This window comes from Thunnus albacares, chromosome 14, assembly GCF_914725855.1.
Source record: "Thunnus albacares chromosome 14, fThuAlb1.1, whole genome shotgun sequence".
NCBI lineage: Eukaryota > Metazoa > Chordata > Actinopteri > Scombriformes > Scombridae > Thunnus > Thunnus albacares.
Window position 1 is genome coordinate 10,626,833 of NC_058119.1, and position 18,013 is coordinate 10,644,845.

Consider the following 18,013-nt stretch of genomic DNA (forward strand, 5'->3'; position numbering starts at 1 on the left):
TCAAATTTACTACAATGCACTTAGGCATCAAAGATGCATCAAAGGTATAATTACTCATTGCAAAGAATGCCCCCTCAAACCCCTTAACATGCAATAGTGGGCCAGTTATTACTCATGCCATGCAGCAAAGGATTGTTCAAACCCACAGAACTCTATTTATAATTCTAGTGGAGATCCCAAAGTTTCCAAACACACCAGATATGTTAGGCTGAATTTTGTGTGTATAAAATGATGCCCAAGATGTCTCAAATATTTCCATTTGATGAAGTGGTGCAGCTATAGGTTTCAATATTTCACTCAGTGTAAACATCATATAGCTCCAAAGAAGAGCTAGAACAAGCTAATAGAGACTATAAGAAGCCGTTATGATACACATACCAGAAGGTTTGGAATAATGTGGTTTTAACAGCTTTAAAGCAAATTCAGGGAAAACTAAAGAAACCAGAAACTGTATTAACTGTAGCTTTCAGATACCTCTAGGCGTCTCACAAATATCTCATAACTTTGTTTTGTGTAAATCTGCGCAATTCATAGTAATAACAATCTTTCTAATGCACATTGCACACGGTATAATAATAATAATTATACCGTTATTTATTTTTCCTATTTCATTAAATAGTATGTATATAATCATTGCACCATGGATAATACTACTTTTTATCTATCTCACTACACAGACTTTATTACTTTTAATACTGCATCATATATAACAACAACCTTTTACTTTTTATTATTTATTCTATTGTTGGGTGTGATGTGTGCTGGACGATGCTGTTGTGAAACTTAAATTTTGAGTTTTGTTTTTTTTTTAAAACACAGTGTTCCCTCTGAAATGTATGAATATATATATATATAAGTACTCAAGAAAAGCGCTGTTCGCCTGCTTTAAAACATTTACTCTGCACTTTACTTGAGTACCTAGTTACTTTTCATTTCAAACAAACCACCTTTGTTTGACAGAAAATGGCCCAACTAAACAAAGAGCCTTTTCATTTAAGTAAAAGACTACAACTCCCAGCATGCTCATTTCCGGCATGAATGTGTTCCAGCCATCCGGAGGCCTTCTGGCTTTAATGCTAGCTATCTGGGGCGGCAAACAGTCAGAGAAGATCTCATGACAGAGATTCACATTATACTTTTAAGATTACAAAGGATGGGTATAGAAGTGCAGTTTTGTTGGGTCCCTGCTCAAATGGGCTTTAAAGATAATGAACAAGCAGAAAAACTGGCAAAGAGGGCTCTTAAAGTATATGACAACAAAGTGATAAAAGGTAGGAGAGAGGCAAAATCATTAATTGGAACAGCATAATTAACGCCTGGCAGACGGAATGGGATATACAAAAGTCAGTTCATGCTACGCAGTTAAAAGGAGGATATCGTAGAAGAGGTAATCATTACATAATTAAGGTTCAGGCATGCTGGTTTTCACTCCACATTATATTTAATGGGGAAAACTCAATCAAATCTGTGTCAGGGGTGTAACACTCTGGAAGATGCAGAACACATTATCATGTATTGTAGGAAATATTCAGAGAGGGAGACATTAAGAAATATAGTACATGAGACTTTAGATTACATCACTCAAGTTCTGAGGTCTTTACACTGGCTTCCTGTCTGTCAAAGAATTGACTTTAAAATATTACTGTTGGTTTATAAAGCAGTGAATGGTTTAGGGACAAAATACATTTATGATATTCTGTTACATTATGAACCCTCCGGACCTTTCAGATCATCTGGGACTGGTCTGCTTTCTGTCCCCAAAGTCAAAGCTAAATACAGAGAAGCAGCGTTCAGTTTTTATGCACCACACATCTGGAACAAATTCCCAGAAAACTGCAGGTCTGCTGCAACTCTCAGTTCCTTTAAATCAAGGCAGAAGACTTCTCATTTTGCAGCTGCCTTTTATTAAATCAAATTTGAGGCTTTTGATTAATATCTTACGCTGCACTGTAACTTTTTCTTTCCTGTTTTATATGTTTTATTCTATTTTAGCTTATTTTTACTTTCAATTGAACTCTTTTTAATTGTATTTAAATGTCTTTTTATATTGCCTCATGTTGCTTTTACATTTTGTCTTGACACTTTTTATGTTTTATGTAGAGCACTTTGAGTTGCCTTGTTGTTGAAATGTGCTATACAAATAAACTTGCCTTGCCATGAGGCAGGGCAGGATGGAGTTTAAAATCACTACTGAGTATAGGACAGGACTTCAGGGAAACTAGGAGGGGGTTCATAGATTATATAATGCAGGCAGGGTTAAGAAATAGGTAGTGACCCCCCTGGAACCACCTCAACGACCCCTGGAGGTCCCCAGCAAAAAAGGGGAATAATTTATTTTCACTATAATCCCATTCATAAGTAATACAATGACAGAATGTGTGACTATTTTGGTCATGGGTTTAATAAACTTTCTGTTATAAAACATCTAAAAGCAAAACTCTTATCAGATGGGGGTCCGTGGTCTAATTTGTGTCAGTGTAGGGGTCCTTGACGAGAAAAAGTCAGTATTCAGATGATCTAATGCCATGAATGTACACACTCCGGTATTCTAGGTGGCGGTATGTACCTTTAAAGTTGGATTGTAGCCCGAAATTAAAACCAACGAAGAAGACGCAGCAGCTATCTGGGGCACGGGGCCAACACGTCTAGCCAGCTCGGAGTGCCACGACTTCACAGCGGACCACGGATTCTCCAGCGGAGTGAGTGAGGGGGAGAGCTCTGGAAAAAAAATCAAGTTAGCTAGATAGCTGGATAAATAAGCTTTACACAGAAGTCACTTCTTCTGCAATTCACAGATTTCTGCCCTCTCTCCAGTCCATTTGAAGCAAGCAGACGTATCGACATAGCAGGAGGTGAGTAGGGGAACTGGACATTTTTTAATTCATAAAGCCAGCGTTAGCTAGCTCGGAAAGCTATCTGCTGCTAACTCTTTAAGCGAAGTATTGCTACAGAAAGAGAGCCAGTTAAACTTAATTTATTGTAGATGTTTTCCTCAGTGGCTATTTAGACTTTTATTAAAGCTTTCGGTGTATGTTTTTGTAACGTGAACCGACTTTACTCTAAGAGCGATAAATGTTCAGGTCGCTGGCCAAGTCCATTGATTCACAGTGTTAGCCATAAAGCTAGTAATCATTAAATGCATATCGCATAAGAATAATTAACGAATCATGAACTCTTTATTGATCGAAAGGCGTGTTTGAGTGAATGGTAATGGCTCATAAATCTTGGATGACTTTTCTGTGGTGTCAGTACAATAAGTGTACTGCTTCATAAAAAATCTTGGAAGTTCTTGGAGTTAAGTGTCGAATAAAAAGTGTGTGATTTAATAAGTCTTATCGTTACAGTGTGCGCGAAACCAAACGTAATGCAAGACAAGCGCTGTCTTTAGATGAATAAATAAAATGCCTTTACATAGTTTTCTTCTAGTAAAGTATCATTTCTAGCCGAAGACATTAGTCGATGTCTTAATACACCCCCTACTTACATGACTGAAAGAGATATTTTAGACTTAAAAGTTATATACTTTGAGACCATTTACACCCTAGTAAGCTTCATGTTATGCACTTATATAGTAGTTATATCTCTTTTAGACCTTGAGATGCACTTTCAGCCTCAGCCAGTTCCCTACAATCTTTTTCAGTTCTTTGTGAGTGGAGATGCAGTGACGTGTGACATCTCAGATTAGGAGGCAGTACAAACTCTCCCCTTTCACCTCTAGCTTTAAGAGCCTGTAATGATCTGGGACTCTGGACTCTTGTTTCGATTCAAGCGAAGTAGTTCTGAAGTTTTCCTCTCCTGTGATACAATGTTGGTTTATTTAAAAACAATAAAGACCCACATTGTCCTATTTTCTTTTTTGCATTTCTATATTTTCTAAAACAGTATTGTCCCCATCTGTAATGTAAAGTAAGATATGATTGATAAGTGCTGCAAAAATAAATGAAAGAGTGGTGTTTAAGTGTCTCTGTTCGCTTCTACTTACCCTCAGTCAGCTTTCTTTCCCTGCAGGCTAAATATTCTGGTTTGTGACAAGAGAGTTAAAAGACCCTTCAAGGGATAGTTTTTACAGGACAGGAAATTAACACTAAGCAGCAGCCAACTGCTGGAAATGTTGGCAGTTGCTGGTAACTTCTTGTGCTATTTATCCACTTTTGACTGTAACCCACTTTTGCATCTGTGGTCCTGGGGTTCTTTCCCTGTTGTAAATTCATATTCAGGTTTTGAAACAGTGTAAGGGTTTGATTTATCTTATGCGCCAGTCACACATGGTCTTAACTTTAAAATTGCTCTGATAGTTTGAGCATCTAAAACACATGTGAAAAAGTGACATTTTTGTCTAATAGATGCTCTGGCAATTGGCCTACTCAGGAATTACATAACTCTTCACCTATAGTTGAATGTACATTATAGCAGCAACATTCTCAGAAATATGATGTTTGTGTAAACATTAAAATATCTTTATGTTAACTGTAGTGTTGCTCCTTACACAAACAAAAAGTTTCAACAAGTGTTTTACTTTGTTTCTAAAGTGTTTTTCTGTGCATTGCTGGTTATACAAGCTAACCAAAAATAATGTGTCTCTCTGTTGATGAGTAAAATAACTTTTTTTTTCATCTGAGACTACTGCATTGCATCAGTGTAAAAATCCAGAATTATTAAATTATTAAAACACTGTGAATTTGACCATTTCAAGTTGTAAACCATATTATTTTAAGGAAATGTTCCCTAGAATATTTTCTTTTATTGAATGTGTCGGGGTTGGGGGTCTTTGCCTGGTGCTGATATTTATTTGTTTTTACTTTGTTTGTCTTTGTATGTGTCAGTGCTTGCACTTACTCAGAAAGCTCAGTGCTGCACTTCAGTATATTAGACGGTATCATGAGGGTGAATTTGAGCTGTATAATAAACATGTATATGTTAAACTCAAGGTGGACGGCTATATGACTAGTGGGTTTTGACCAGCTGTTTTTTGCCATACAGTGATCTGACAAGAATTGCAATTCTGCTCAAAGTAGATAGCCTCAGGGGATGAGTTTATGAAAGGGGATAACACTGACATCTTGAGGCTGTTGAGGGTAAAAGGCTGGAGGAGTTCTCCATACAGTTTTAATCACAAGTCTACCTCATCAGTTGCTGTTAATACAGCTGCAGTCACTTTCATTGTGCCTAGGCACAGAGAAATTATTACGGTTTCGGTTTCCTATGGATTATTTTGATTTTGTGTGCGTTTAAGAAGCACACTAGGACAAGCTCAGGAACAGAGACTTTTACTACCCTTTCAGTATAAGAACTTCTTTCTCCCCTTTACTCTGAGATCTTTGGTTGTCTGCAGTAAGCTTTAATATTTTTATTTAACTTGTATTTACAAGTCTGCCTCTCTCTCTCTCTCTCTCTCTCTCTTTTTTTTTTTTTAATAGGTGAACTGAAATTGAACAATGGATATCTACGACCCCCAGACCCTTGGGATAATGGTGTTTGGTGGATTCATGGTGATCTCAGCTCTTGGGATTGCTCTTGTCTCCACCTTCTCCATGAAGGAGACCTCTTATGAGGAGGCCTTGGCTAAACAACGCAGGGAGTTAGGTAAGATACAGTCGTCTCGCTCTGACAAAAAGAAGAAGGACAAAACATCTGAGAAGAAAAGCCGCGGAAAGAAGAAAGATGAAAAGCCCAATGGAAAGATCCCAGAGCCAGAAAAAGATGAAGAGGCCGCTGAAGTTAATCCAGTCGCTGAGCCCGCTGCTGCCCCTGTTGTAGCTGCTGCTCCTGCCCCCGAGCCTGCCCCTGCTTCTGAGGTTGTGCCAACTGCAACCCCAGCACCAGCAGACACCCAACCCAAAGCTGCTGCTGAACCAAGCCCTGCTCTGGCTGATCCCTCACCTGCACCCTCACCTAAAGAGAAAAAGAAGAAGAAGGTGGCTAAGGTGGAGCCAGCCTCTACCCAGTCAGCTCCAGTTGTGGCTGCCTCTGCACCAGTCAAGTCCTCTGCTGCCCCCCCACCAACCCAGGCCCCTGTGTCTGCCCCTGCCAAAGCAGTAACCACAGCCTCTGCACCTGCCCCAGCAAAGGGTTCCCCTGCAACAACTAAGTCTGCCCCTGCCCCTGCATCAGCAAAGTCTACTGCATCAGCCAAATCTGCCCCTTCCACTGCTCCCGCATCAGCTAAGTCTGCCCCTGCCTCAGCCAAATCTGCTCCTGCCCCAGCTAAGGCCGTCTCAGTCCAAGCCAAGTCTGCTGCTGCCCCAGCCAAGTCGTCACCAGCCACATCCAAGTCTGCCCCGGTGCTTGAGGCTGTCACTAAAGAAGTCCCAGTTATGGCAGTGCCCCCTGTGGGATCTCAGCAGACTCCAGCTGCTGCACCAAAATCACAGGAGCCCAAGAAGAAGGCCTCTAAGAAGAAAACTGAGACTGGTAAGAAGAGAGATATCTACAAGAAAATTTGCAGTTGTAGCTCTGCAATTTATGATGTTATGTTAAAAAAAGGCAAATGTTACTGTATCTTTTATTTCTGTAGTTCTTAGTTGGTGATTTAAAATAATGCAGTTTCCAAAATGTTTGAATCTACAGAAAATCTCGGCATGGGAATTAGATTAATACACATAGTTCATCAGTCTTCAGTTGTTTGCTGTTAAGCTTGATGTGTAGTTTGGACCTTGATGGTGTCCTCTACCCTTCTCTGCATATCAAAGATGTAGTCTATCAATATTGTTGCTACACCAGAACCATGAATGTTAAAATTAGCCTTCTCCTCTGAATTGATGGAAATGGTTGTTTAGGCAGGAACTGCATTAGCCATAACACTGGTGATAGTACTCAGACTCTGAGTGTTTGGAGGTGGGAGCGGGAGCATGTCAGTACATTTGAGACACACACACACACACATACACATCTAAGGCAGTAATGCCCTGTCAGTACAGATGAACCTCTAGCTGTGTAGCTGTGGAAAGTATTGCCAATGGGCAGTGGTGGGTAATGTCTGGCACTCAGCTCGGGAGGGCATAGAGCACGCCAGCTTGTCCAAACACCGCTGCCCTGTTTTGTTAGCTAACAAAGACTCTCAGTGCCCTGACAATGGGTAGGGAGGGGGGTGGGGTTCTCCCTTGCCTGAAGCTTGTCTCTGCCTGGTGCCACAGTGCCCCATCATTTGCCATTCGAAGCTGCCCAGGGCCCCAGACCCAAAGGAGAAGTAGCAACCTTATCCTTTACCTGAGGCAGTGTATGAATTCAGTCTTAGCTGCGACAGTCTAATGAGGCCTTCAAAAGTGTCTGGCTTTTTGGCTTTAAACATGAAATAAATTCTGAATTTCATATTTTCTCTTACTGTGTATTACTTTGTTATTATGTGTTTCATTTAAATGTTGTTTTCCTCTCCAGTGGTGGCGGTGGATTCGGCTGACGCTCCTCTGTACCTGCCCTACAAGGCTCTGGTGTCCTCCATCAGTAGCATGGTGTTCAGTGAGGGAGAGGCTCATAGACTCATCGAGATCCTGTCTGAGAAAGCCGGCATCATTCAGGACACCTGGCACACGGTATGACACACAGCAGTCAGCGATGAGGGGAAAGATACTTGTGACACTTGTGAGACGTATGAGAGAAGATTCACTATATTTATTCTTTCTGTGTTTGTGTGCACGTTCAGGCCACTCAGAAAGGAGACCCAGTGGCCATGCTGAAGAAGCAACTGGAGGAGAGGGAGAAACAGCTGGCAGCAGAACAAGAGGATGCCTCTGCAGCTAAGAACCGTCTGAGAGAACTCACCAAGGTCAGTTGTTCAAGTGTCAATTATCACGCAAGCATCCCTGTCGACACTAATGCTCATTACATCAGAAAACAAAATTGTTATTAGGATGAAATGTGGCCTTAAAAGTTAAAAAGTTTGGCCTTAGGGTGGCACTAGAGGACAAAGCTATGTTACATAAGTTTAAAAGGGTTTATTCTCTAGTGAGCATGAAAGTTGCAGACTTCTTTTATCTTTTGTCCTCAAGGTGGCACTAGAGGAAGAGTAATAAGGTGACCACAATACAGAGACCACATCCTTCAGGAAGCATACATGGCTCACATAATTTCATCCAACCATTACTTTTGAATATTACATGAGTTATCCTACAAATCTCATGTAATATTTATCAGCCTATGAGTGGCAGTACATGAAAAGTCCATCCGCTGAGTAGCATAATTTTGTTCAGCAAATGCCATCGCATTGTCCTTTTGTACACATGTTATCTCAAAATACAAAGTTGACACTAAGGGTGGGGCTGAAGGAAAGGCCGCAAGGTTATCAAATTCTTAGTTAGATCTGCTGATGACCATGATCAGCAAATTCCACGGGAACCCATTTATTGTTTTTCATAATGTCTTATCCTGAACTAAGTGTTGTAGCATCATTGTTTCACAAGAGGAAGAGCCAAGCAATCCTCAGAAAATGGAAACATATCCCCTTGGGAACGGTGACTGTCTGTCTGTACCAAATTTCATGACAATACTTGTGGAGATATTTCACTCTGCACTGAAATATTGGCCCTGTAGTGAGACCAACACACTCACAGAGACTATGATTTAATCACCTCAGTCTGCCAGTGTTTCAAAGCTGCAAAGCCTTTATGATAGCTAGGTTCTACAATGCGAGTAACTTCTGACCAAAATTAAATTTAGCTGTGGTATGGTTAAAGTGCTCTCTGCGAGCTGGTGTCTGTACTCGACCAAAAATTGTTTGTGAGGGAAGAAATTCCACTCTGTAAAACCACTGTACTATTGCGAGTGGCTTTAGTGTTTTTTATAGTTCCCATTGCTCCAACAAAATGTAGTTCTGTAGTAAACCGATGAGCTGATGGCATCACATCAATTTCACATTTAAACTTTCATTCATATCTATTATTTAAGCTCATACATGTAATAGTTTTGATGTAGGACCTCCAGTATTCGGATAATGTTGCTTGTGAAAAATAAGGTGTGCCAGATTTAGTTGGCTCCAGTTATTTCAATATGTCACACACATTATATCAACATTTAAGTTAATATAAGTTTGGTATCTGCAGATACCCGTTATTAAAGGACTCGGATCAGGATTGAGGCCAAAAGAAACTTGATCGGGACATCCCTATATTCAAACCATCTGAAAGGGCTCTTTGCTCTTTGGCCAGAGACGCATTGCAATGAATCTGACTGTGATGTCTGTTTATCAGGAGCTTTCTGCTGAGAAGTCCAAGGTGACCAGCGTGGAGACTAGGCTGAGTTCCCAGCTAAGTAAGAGGGAGCAGGAAATGATTGCTCTGCAAGCTCGCATGCAGGCCAGTTACCAGGACCATGTAGCCCAGACCCAGAGGCTCAATGCAAAGGTCAGTCCTTATACACAAGTATTACAGTTTCTCATTGTACAGTTGAGATTAGTACGTTTTTAAGAAGTTTTAGCTCTTTTGAAATTCAGTGGTCTTGAGATAGATTTAATGCTAAGCAGCTTTCAAGATTTCAATAGTCCAACATGGCTGGTTTATTAAAAAGAAAACTGTAAACTGCTCCTCCAGATCCTCAGCCTGCAGGACCAGTTGGAAAAAGGTCCCAATGCTCAGCTGGCCCGTCTACAGCAGGAGAACTCCATTCTCCGCGACGCCCTCAACCAAGCCACTAGTCAGGCTGAGAGCAAGTAAGTGTTTTTAACGGTAACTGAGAAGCAGTGAGCCATAATAAGTATTTTACCTCTTAATCCTAAGATTTAAGTGCAATTTGAGTACAGTGCGTGCAAATTTTAAGGGTATGTGGAGTACCAGACTTGAAGGTTGGCTATTATTTTTGTAAGGCATGTGTCCTGACTCTTGTGTCTCTCTTTGTGTGTATGTGTCTCTCTTTCATTCTGTCCTCAGACAAAATGCGGAGCTGGCTAAACTGCGTCAGGAATGCACAAAGCTAACCAAGGAGCTTGGAGAGAAGACAGAAAGTCTGCTTGCTGATGAGCACGTCAGGAAAGGGCTGGAGGCCAAGGTTTCCGCTACTGAGAAGCAGCTCTCCCTGCTGCAGGTTGGCCTAGTCTGTGGGAACACCACATCATCTCTATTATAAATTATTATAGACATTTGGAAACAAATTTATTCTAGCCTTTTTTTTAAAAAAAGTTTTAGTTTCTTGTTTGAACAGCCAGTTAGTTACAGAGTATCTACAAACTGCAAGCCTAGACCTTTCCCACCTATCCCCCGATCCTGTAATGTTATGTGAAGTTTAATTGCCTTGTAATCACAGAGCCCAGGGCTGGGCTGGAATGCAGCCATACAATAATGGGGCTGCAGGGAAAATGCTTCTCAGCACCAGCTGGAATGTGTGCGTGTCCGAGCATCTCTCCGCTCTAGTTTTCTGTACCTGGCTGTAAAAAAAAAAAAAAAAAAAAAAAAGGCAGGAACAGTCTTATGCTGTTTCAAACACATGTGACCTTCAGACATGAAGAAGAATGTTATCTGTTCATTTATGGTACTCAATTATACACTATTGGCCTGCACACTCATTTACTGATGGAGTGCTGTTGGTGTGAAGTATTACGGGTTATGTGGAGCAAGTGAGTCAGCACTTCCTGATCGTCAAGTGTTCCGTTTGTTTAATCATTTACTAACACCCACTCCCGCAGTTTACGGCCTTTAAACATGTTATGCAATGGCTCACACAGTTAGTCCATATACAGCATATATGTTGAAATGACAGAGTTTTTTCCCCCATAACTAATTTCTTTTACTTGAGATGAGTTTGACTTGTTGCCTGTGTATGTGTTGCTAGACTGTGATAATCAACATAGAATCATTAGCACCACATACTTTCAGAGCTGCAGGCAGACTCAAAACCTAATCATCTCAAAACCTCCTCAAGTTCAAAGCACTTCCTTCAAAACACTTCCTTAAAAAATCTAAACAAACTGCTCAGCATGCCATTTAAAATTTCTTTTCCCTTTTTTTTGTTTCATAACCTCAACCTCATTCTTTTTGTACATCTATTAATATACTATCATGTCTCTTTCTCTGAATCTGAAGATTATGTTTTAAGTATACTTCACAGAAATCGTATGTAGTGTACATGCACTGATATTTCCTTGTGAATCAATGTTGCCAAGAAGGATAATATGGTGAATCTTTGCTGCCCCCTGCTGTTTATTTCTTTATCAGGCCAGCCAAAAGGAGAGCGAGCAGGCGTTACAGAGGAAATTGGAGGAGGTGTGCGAGGAGCTCAGAACAACACAGAGTAAAAACAGCAGCCTGCAGGCCACTTTGGACAAGGCCCAGCAGGATAGCAGCGCACTCTCAGGTCAGAAAATGAGAGTAAGAAGGAATGAAAATGGGGAAATAGAAATGACATCTTAGCTCAAGAATGCCATAAATGTCTATGGGATTTTTGTAGAAACAATGGGTGCATTGCAGAATATAAAATATTAAATAAGTTTTGAGTGGTGTGTATTGACAGTGTTCTTTCTCCCTGCAGAATTTCAGGTGTGTATGGGTAAATTGGAGGCTGAAATCAAGGAGCGCTCTGTTCAGGTAGATGCCCTCACTGCCCAGCTGGAGGAGACACAGGCAGAGAAAAGCCAGCTTGTACAGCAGGTGGCCTCCATAAACTCACTGCTGGAGGCCAGTCAGAACAAAAAGGAGGAGGATAACAATCAGGTCAGACATTCTTTGCCAGTTTGACTTCTCTGAAATGGCCAGACCACCCGTAGTCACCCCTAATGATGTTTATCATCTTTGATTCAGCAGGTGAATGCTGAAGAGCTGGAACAACTAAAGATCAGGTAAGTGTTTTGATCCTCCTTTTATCAGAGTCCACATCATATCCATAGCTGTTCCTCTTATTGCTTTAAATACTGCGCCTCCCATTTATTAAACCTATGTTCTCTCTGCAGCCTTCAGGAGAGGGACAGCCAGTTGAACACTCTCCATGAGGAACTGAAGCAACTGCAGATGAAGCAGGAAGCTGCCGTAAGTGTTGCAAACATATGTTGTTAAATCTGTTACCATAGTATCACTTCTCGGTAATTCAGGGGAAACAATTTTTTTATCACGCAAAGATGTGAATAGTGGAACTACTAATCACAAACAAACCGCTGTTCTAACAGGAGAACACTATTGCTGAGGCTGAGCAAAGAAATAATAGGTGAGGTGCTTTTTACTAGCTGTCTATTTGGCTCAGATCTTATGCCACACCTTTTTGTTTGTTTTCTGATTATTTAGACTTTCTCCAAATTTTTTTGTCTCTTAGTGAGGATGCCAGCCTTATCACGTCACTTCAGGATGAACTTAAAAACCTCAAAGAAGAGATGGTGCAACTTCAGAGCACACCAGTAAGTGCACTTCTCTATGCTTTGCATGCACCTTCTTCTAGAGCTGCCCTGCAGTACAAAAACGTATCTCAGTGACTCATTTGCATGCTCTCTCTGTTTCAGAAGCCAGATAGCTCTGCAGAGCTCGGACTACTACAGAACAGGTAAATGAGTCTGGCATGAAAAGATCACTCTCATGCATTGTTAGATATGGTATTTAAGTCTCGTTTTTTTCTGTTTTGTTTTTGTGGCTAGTCTGACTGAGAAGGATGCCCTTGTCACATCACTACAAGAGGAGCTGAGAGAAGCGAGGGAAAAAGCAACCGCAGATGGAGTAAGACTCTTTACATTCTAGTGGTTTATCAACTAAGATTTTGCTTTGCTTTTAATTACCTTCCTGATCATGACATCCTTTTTCTTTTCTTTTTTTTTTTGCAGAGCGTAATGGGACAATTGACAGCTTTTCAAACTGAAGCCAAAGAAACTCTCCAGGCACTCTTTCCACAGATTACCTTAGAGACAGAGCAGGTAGGAAAAGGAGATTTCAAGAAAGCAGTTGCTGAATGAGCTTTTATTCTGATGATTTTGGTCCCCTGACTCATTCGTGTCTGCTTTTGTTGTCATCTAGCCAAACTGGTCACAAGTTTTTACGCAGAAAGCTCAGGAGGCTCTCACCCAGCAGAGCCAGGAATCTCAGTCAAGCACAGCGTCACCTGTAAGCCAAAATTTAATACTGTTACCATATTCTGGTTTGATTTAGTCTGGCAGAAGTTCTGATTTTTTTTATTGTTTGTTTGTTTGTTTGTTTCAGGAGTTGCTTGAGAAACTGAAGGAGGCTGAGGAGAGCCATGGCTCCCTGCAAGCTGAATGTGAACAGTACAGGACAGTCTTGGCTGAAACGGTAAAGGCTGTTCAGACTGCTATGAAATCATAATATACATTCAACAAATCTTGCTCTGAATAGGGCGGAAGACGTGTATGAATTTGTACGTATATGTGTGAATACGAGGTACATTTTATCCTGTTTCCCTTTCCCTTTAGGAAGGAATGCTGAAACATCTGCAGAAGAGTGTGGAGGAGGAGGAGCTGGTATGGAAGTCCAAGATGGCTAACTCAGAGGAACAGCTGAGGGAAGTAAGTAATACCCATGTGAAATCACTATGGCCTAGCTCAGACTGCCAGCCCAAATCTGTTTTTTGGCATATCCAGATTATATTCAGATTGATTTTAGAAATATTGGACGGGCAAAAAACTTGGAGGTGGATTGAAATGCGATTCCAATCGGATTTCTACAGATGCATCTCAGTCTAGACGCTCTGGAAGCTCAAATCGGATTTCAAACTGTAAATAACACTACGGACAGTCTGTCTTAAAGATCTGATTTGCCTGCAGTCTGAATAAAGCCTATGACTTTGACACTTCTTCACCATCATACATAACACTGTGTATGGGTCCCTATTGTTTTTTTTTTTAAAACCTAACGAAAGTCCCTCTCACACACAACCAGGCTTTGGAGAAGGCCCGCAAGCTGGAGGCAGAAAACCAAAGTGTAGAGCAGGTGGGGAATTTTCTACACAATGTATAAATTTTCCCTTGAGGTAGTTTTGGTAGGTTGGGGGATGTGTTCTGCTATGTGAAACTGATTCGTTGGATTTTTCTGTAGTTGAAGGAGCAGATGATGCTTCTGGAGGCACAGCTGGAGAAGCAGTCAGACAACCAGGGGAACTCTGAGGAGATGGAGCAGGTACGTAAGCAGGTTACTGGCATTAATATTGAGATTCAGCTGCATTTCAGGGAATCAATCCAATATTCTAGATGGGGCTCAACTCACGATGATTTTCATTATCGATTAATCTGTTTGATTATTTTCTCCATCAATTGTTTGGTCTAAAAAAAAAAAATGCCCAATAGTGTTTCCCAAAGCCTGAGGTGATCTCAAATGTCTTGTTTTGTCCGAACCAACAGTCCACAACCCGAAGAAGTTTAGTTTACTACCATAGAAGATAAAATAAAACAGAAAATATTCACATTTGAGATGCTGGAATTATGGAATTTATACTTTTTTTTTCCTTAAACAACTCGAAGTGATTAATCAATTATCAAAACAGTTGGTGATTAATTTTCTGTTGATCAGTTAATCGTTGCAGCTCTAATTTTAGAACTTGTGCTAAATATTAATTGGAAATACAACAGTGTGTACTTTTCTGTGAAATACTAGAAAGGTATTTCCTATATTTAATCTAACAACCTCTTGTGGTGCATTTACTTGTATTTTACAAATATCTATGTGATCTGTTCATCTCTACATTGTGCTTTGTATTCAGCTGAAGCAGCAGCTGTCAGAGTGTCAGAGCCAGCTGGATTTGGCCCAGAAGGAGGCGCAGGCACACAAGGAGGAGCTTGCACAGGTGAGGTTCCTGACTAACCTGCTCTCCTGCCCTTCACATAATAATAGTTACATATTCATTTGACAGTGTAAGCGATGTGACAGACATACATGCTATTTATGAGACATGACATGGCGAGGAATTTGTGGAAATCCCTCTTTAACCTTTGCAGCCAGCTAGGTGTCAGTAAAATGTAAGGCAAAGGGAATTCAAGGATGGAGGTTATGTAACCAGTGACAAGCGACGGCTTCCTGTTTCAGGTCACAGAGCAGCTGGGCGAGATCACGATGCGGGCTCAGCGAGAACAGAATGGCCCAACTGAGGCTCAACCCAGTCAGGTCAGGGTGCAAAGGTCACAGGGCACCCTTCACTTCTTGTCAGAGAGTACTGGACAGTGACTAGGCTTCAAACTCAAACGATCTTCCTTGTTCTAAATTCTCAGATGAGCACGTTTCAATTGAATAGAAAATCTTAAATAAAAGTAGTGTTATTGATTACTGTTGTCAAACCTATTTCCTAAATCAAGGATGTTGCTTCAGTGCACAGATACTGAGCAACAGATGACTCTGCTAGAGAAGTGCTGTATTTCCAGTCTGTCCAGTACTCCTCCGACACAGCAGCTGTTTATGCTAACCACTGTTTGCGTTTATTGAGTGCACATAACTAACCCCTGCTGTTTCTCACCTTTTTTCGGCATGCTTTCTTCTCCTCCTTTGTATCCAGATATTTGTTTGATTCCTAACAGCAACAGATATTTTGTTTGACTTGAGCCTCTCACACAAAATAGTCTAAGAGGAAACTAACTTGGCACACAGGTCGAGCAGCTTTTATGTGTGGATGCGTAGTGCTGCTTTGGTAACAAGAATGTTTACATACACATGCATGTGTTAAATGTTTGTTTTTGTGTGTGTGTGTGTGTGTGTCTGCCATCAGGTCCAGCACGAGTTGAGTCAGACAACCGAGCAGCTGCACGGGGAGGCGGCTCAGAGACTGCAGCTCTCTGAAGAGTTTGAGCAGGTAGCAGCCATCGTCAACTCGTTCTTTTCAGGCTTTTCAACGCTAGAGTGGTACTGATAATAACATCAGTGTGTGTTGTCCACCCCTAGGCTCAGAAGACTATAACAGAACTTCAGGCTCAGCTGGATCTTCTGAAGGATTCTGCAGAGTCACCACAAGCTGACACAGAAGATGTTGCTCAGCTCAAGGTGTGATAACAATCAAACGTGCTGAATCCAAAGATCAATTTTTGTCTCAGTCCTGGATTATTGTGAATATATAACACTGCTGAGTATCTTAAAGTGACATGTGGTGCAGAATGTTGCAGACAGACTCCTAACATGAATCAAACATGCATATCAACATCATAGTTTATCATTTTGGTTCAGTATTATATTTTAAATTGTATTGACAACCTTGAAAGCTTCATTTCAACTATGTCATAGAACACAGCTTTCATTTTCTTCACCAGCAGTCTTTTAAGTCTCTGAAGCACTTGTCCTCATGTGATTTATGGAGATCCAAAGCATTCAATATTAAATTAGTAGAAATTAGTAAAGAATTATATGAATATATACAGACAATTTGAGAAATAACCCAATAGAATAAATGTAATTTCACCTTGCTGCTTTTTTTACAATAAGATTTTCTTTCAGGTTAATTTAAAACTAGCAGTTTTTATTTCAAAATTACCTTTTTTCTCAAAGTCTATTTTTACTTACAACGGCAGTTTGATTTCCTAATGCCACTTGGCTGTTGCTTTGGTCTGAAGCAGTGAACAACCAATCAAATAACTTGCTCAGCGGAGTTTGTCATGATTGCAGACAAAGGCTGTGATGAAAAGTGGCATTATGAAATGAATCAGTAGGGGGAAATGGTGCCGTGAAATAAAAAAGACCCTGTAATGAGCTATTGTGAAAAGAGGATCAGAATGAAGTGATGTTAAATGATGATGATGATGATGATGATGATGAGCTGAATTATTTCACAATTTAATGATTAAATTGTGTTGTCAGTTTGTATTTATTCATATGATTATTTATTTTATGTTTTACTTATCTAATATTGAACCTTTTGGGACTCCATACTGATTAGGGCTCATTTATCAAAAGATATAGCTGCTCTGAAGTAATGTTTGCTACTTCTGTCGGAACAGGAGCGCCTGGAGAAGGAGAAGAAGTTGTCCAAAGACCTGGGCCAGGCAGCTACCAAGCTCCAGCAACTTCTCAAAGCCACTCAGGAGCAGCTGACCAAAGAAAGAGACACAGTGAGAACACTACAGGAGCACCTGGACGGCAAGGTGAGACAACTGACACTGCTAAGACTTTACATGCACCTCTAAGCACACATTGTTTTTGTATATTTTGACTCTGATCTTTTTCTTATTTCTGTTATCAAGGGAGAATACGTGGAACTGAAGGAGGGAACGTCCGTCTAAGAGGAAGTTTACTGCGGACACTACACAAAACTGCCAAATATGCCTTATGATTACCATAGTTATGCATTCCAAAACTATTTCTTTCTTGTACTGTAGTTGATTGCATTTACTGCAACTGTAGGAATCAAATGTTTGATATTATGAACATTTCAAAGATTAGAGGAGAAAATCCTGCTGCAATCTTTATTGAAACCCACATTCCATCAACAATTCTGGCTATGTCAGAAGATATTTATCCCCCTGCCTTATATTCCAAACATTTCCCCATAGTTCAGTGTTAAAAGGGAAACCGATTGTACGTCTAACGTACATCAACCTGTGCAATTACTTTGTATGTTTTTTTATGTGGTTGAATGATGGGAACATTTTATGGTTCAACGATGCAGTACCTTTAGGGCCTGCTTCCCTCTATAGCTGGCTGCCAATAACACACATCGAATTAGAATTTGTATGAATGAATAAACTACAGTGTAGCTCTATGTCATTCCTGGTCTGTGTCTGTGTCGTAGTTTCTGTAAATGTGCAATGAATGCAGGCAGGAAACAAGATAAAAGCTGTTTATTGTATGTTATATTTAACTTAGTTTCAGATTTGATGTTAAACAGGAAATCTGCAAGTATGTGCACTATACATCTGCCACACAACATTTCAAAGACTGTCTTGTGATGACTATGCAGTAGTTTTGTTCCTGGTAGGGTTAAAAAAAACTCTTCGCAAAAAAAACTGTTACAACTTAACTGTTCAGAGGCCATTCTTGGTTTCTGACAGGAAGCATTACTACACATCAACTTTCTCACACTATATCCTCAGACAACAAAATGGAGGGTTATACATTTCAAACTCTATACAAGCTCCAACCTATTTATCCTATCCTGTTAAACATTTGGCATTGCATTGCTTAAAACT

General features: G+C 40.4%; 1 protein-coding gene across 4 annotated transcripts; it reads left to right on the forward strand.

Moving 5' to 3' along the window:
* The first annotated feature begins 2,600 nt into the window (after window positions 1-2,600).
* rrbp1a (ribosome binding protein 1a) lies at window positions 2,601-17,591 on the forward strand. Of its 4 annotated transcripts, XM_044373090.1 has the most exons (28): window positions 2,601-2,699; window positions 2,796-2,852; window positions 5,418-6,411; window positions 7,375-7,529; window positions 7,640-7,762; window positions 9,183-9,335; window positions 9,522-9,640; window positions 9,858-10,011; window positions 11,139-11,277; window positions 11,452-11,633; window positions 11,721-11,758; window positions 11,870-11,945; window positions 12,083-12,120; window positions 12,226-12,307; window positions 12,410-12,450; window positions 12,542-12,620; window positions 12,725-12,814; window positions 12,915-13,001; window positions 13,098-13,187; window positions 13,328-13,420; window positions 13,794-13,844; window positions 13,950-14,030; window positions 14,611-14,694; window positions 14,934-15,011; window positions 15,607-15,690; window positions 15,780-15,878; window positions 16,826-16,969; window positions 17,069-17,591. In XM_044373090.1, exons 3-28 carry the CDS (start codon window positions 5,436-5,438, stop codon window positions 17,105-17,107), a joined length of 3,375 nt encoding a protein of 1,124 aa, XP_044229025.1. In that variant the 5' UTR covers window positions 2,601-2,699; window positions 2,796-2,852; window positions 5,418-5,435; the 3' UTR covers window positions 17,108-17,591. The 4 variants fall into 4 exon arrangements, with proteins under 4 accessions (XP_044229025.1, XP_044229024.1, XP_044229026.1 ...); XM_044373089.1 differs by having other exon boundaries at window positions 2,624-2,852; XM_044373091.1 differs by having other exon boundaries at window positions 2,624-2,852; window positions 11,724-11,758.
* The last annotated feature ends 422 nt before the right edge of the window (window positions 17,592-18,013 follow it).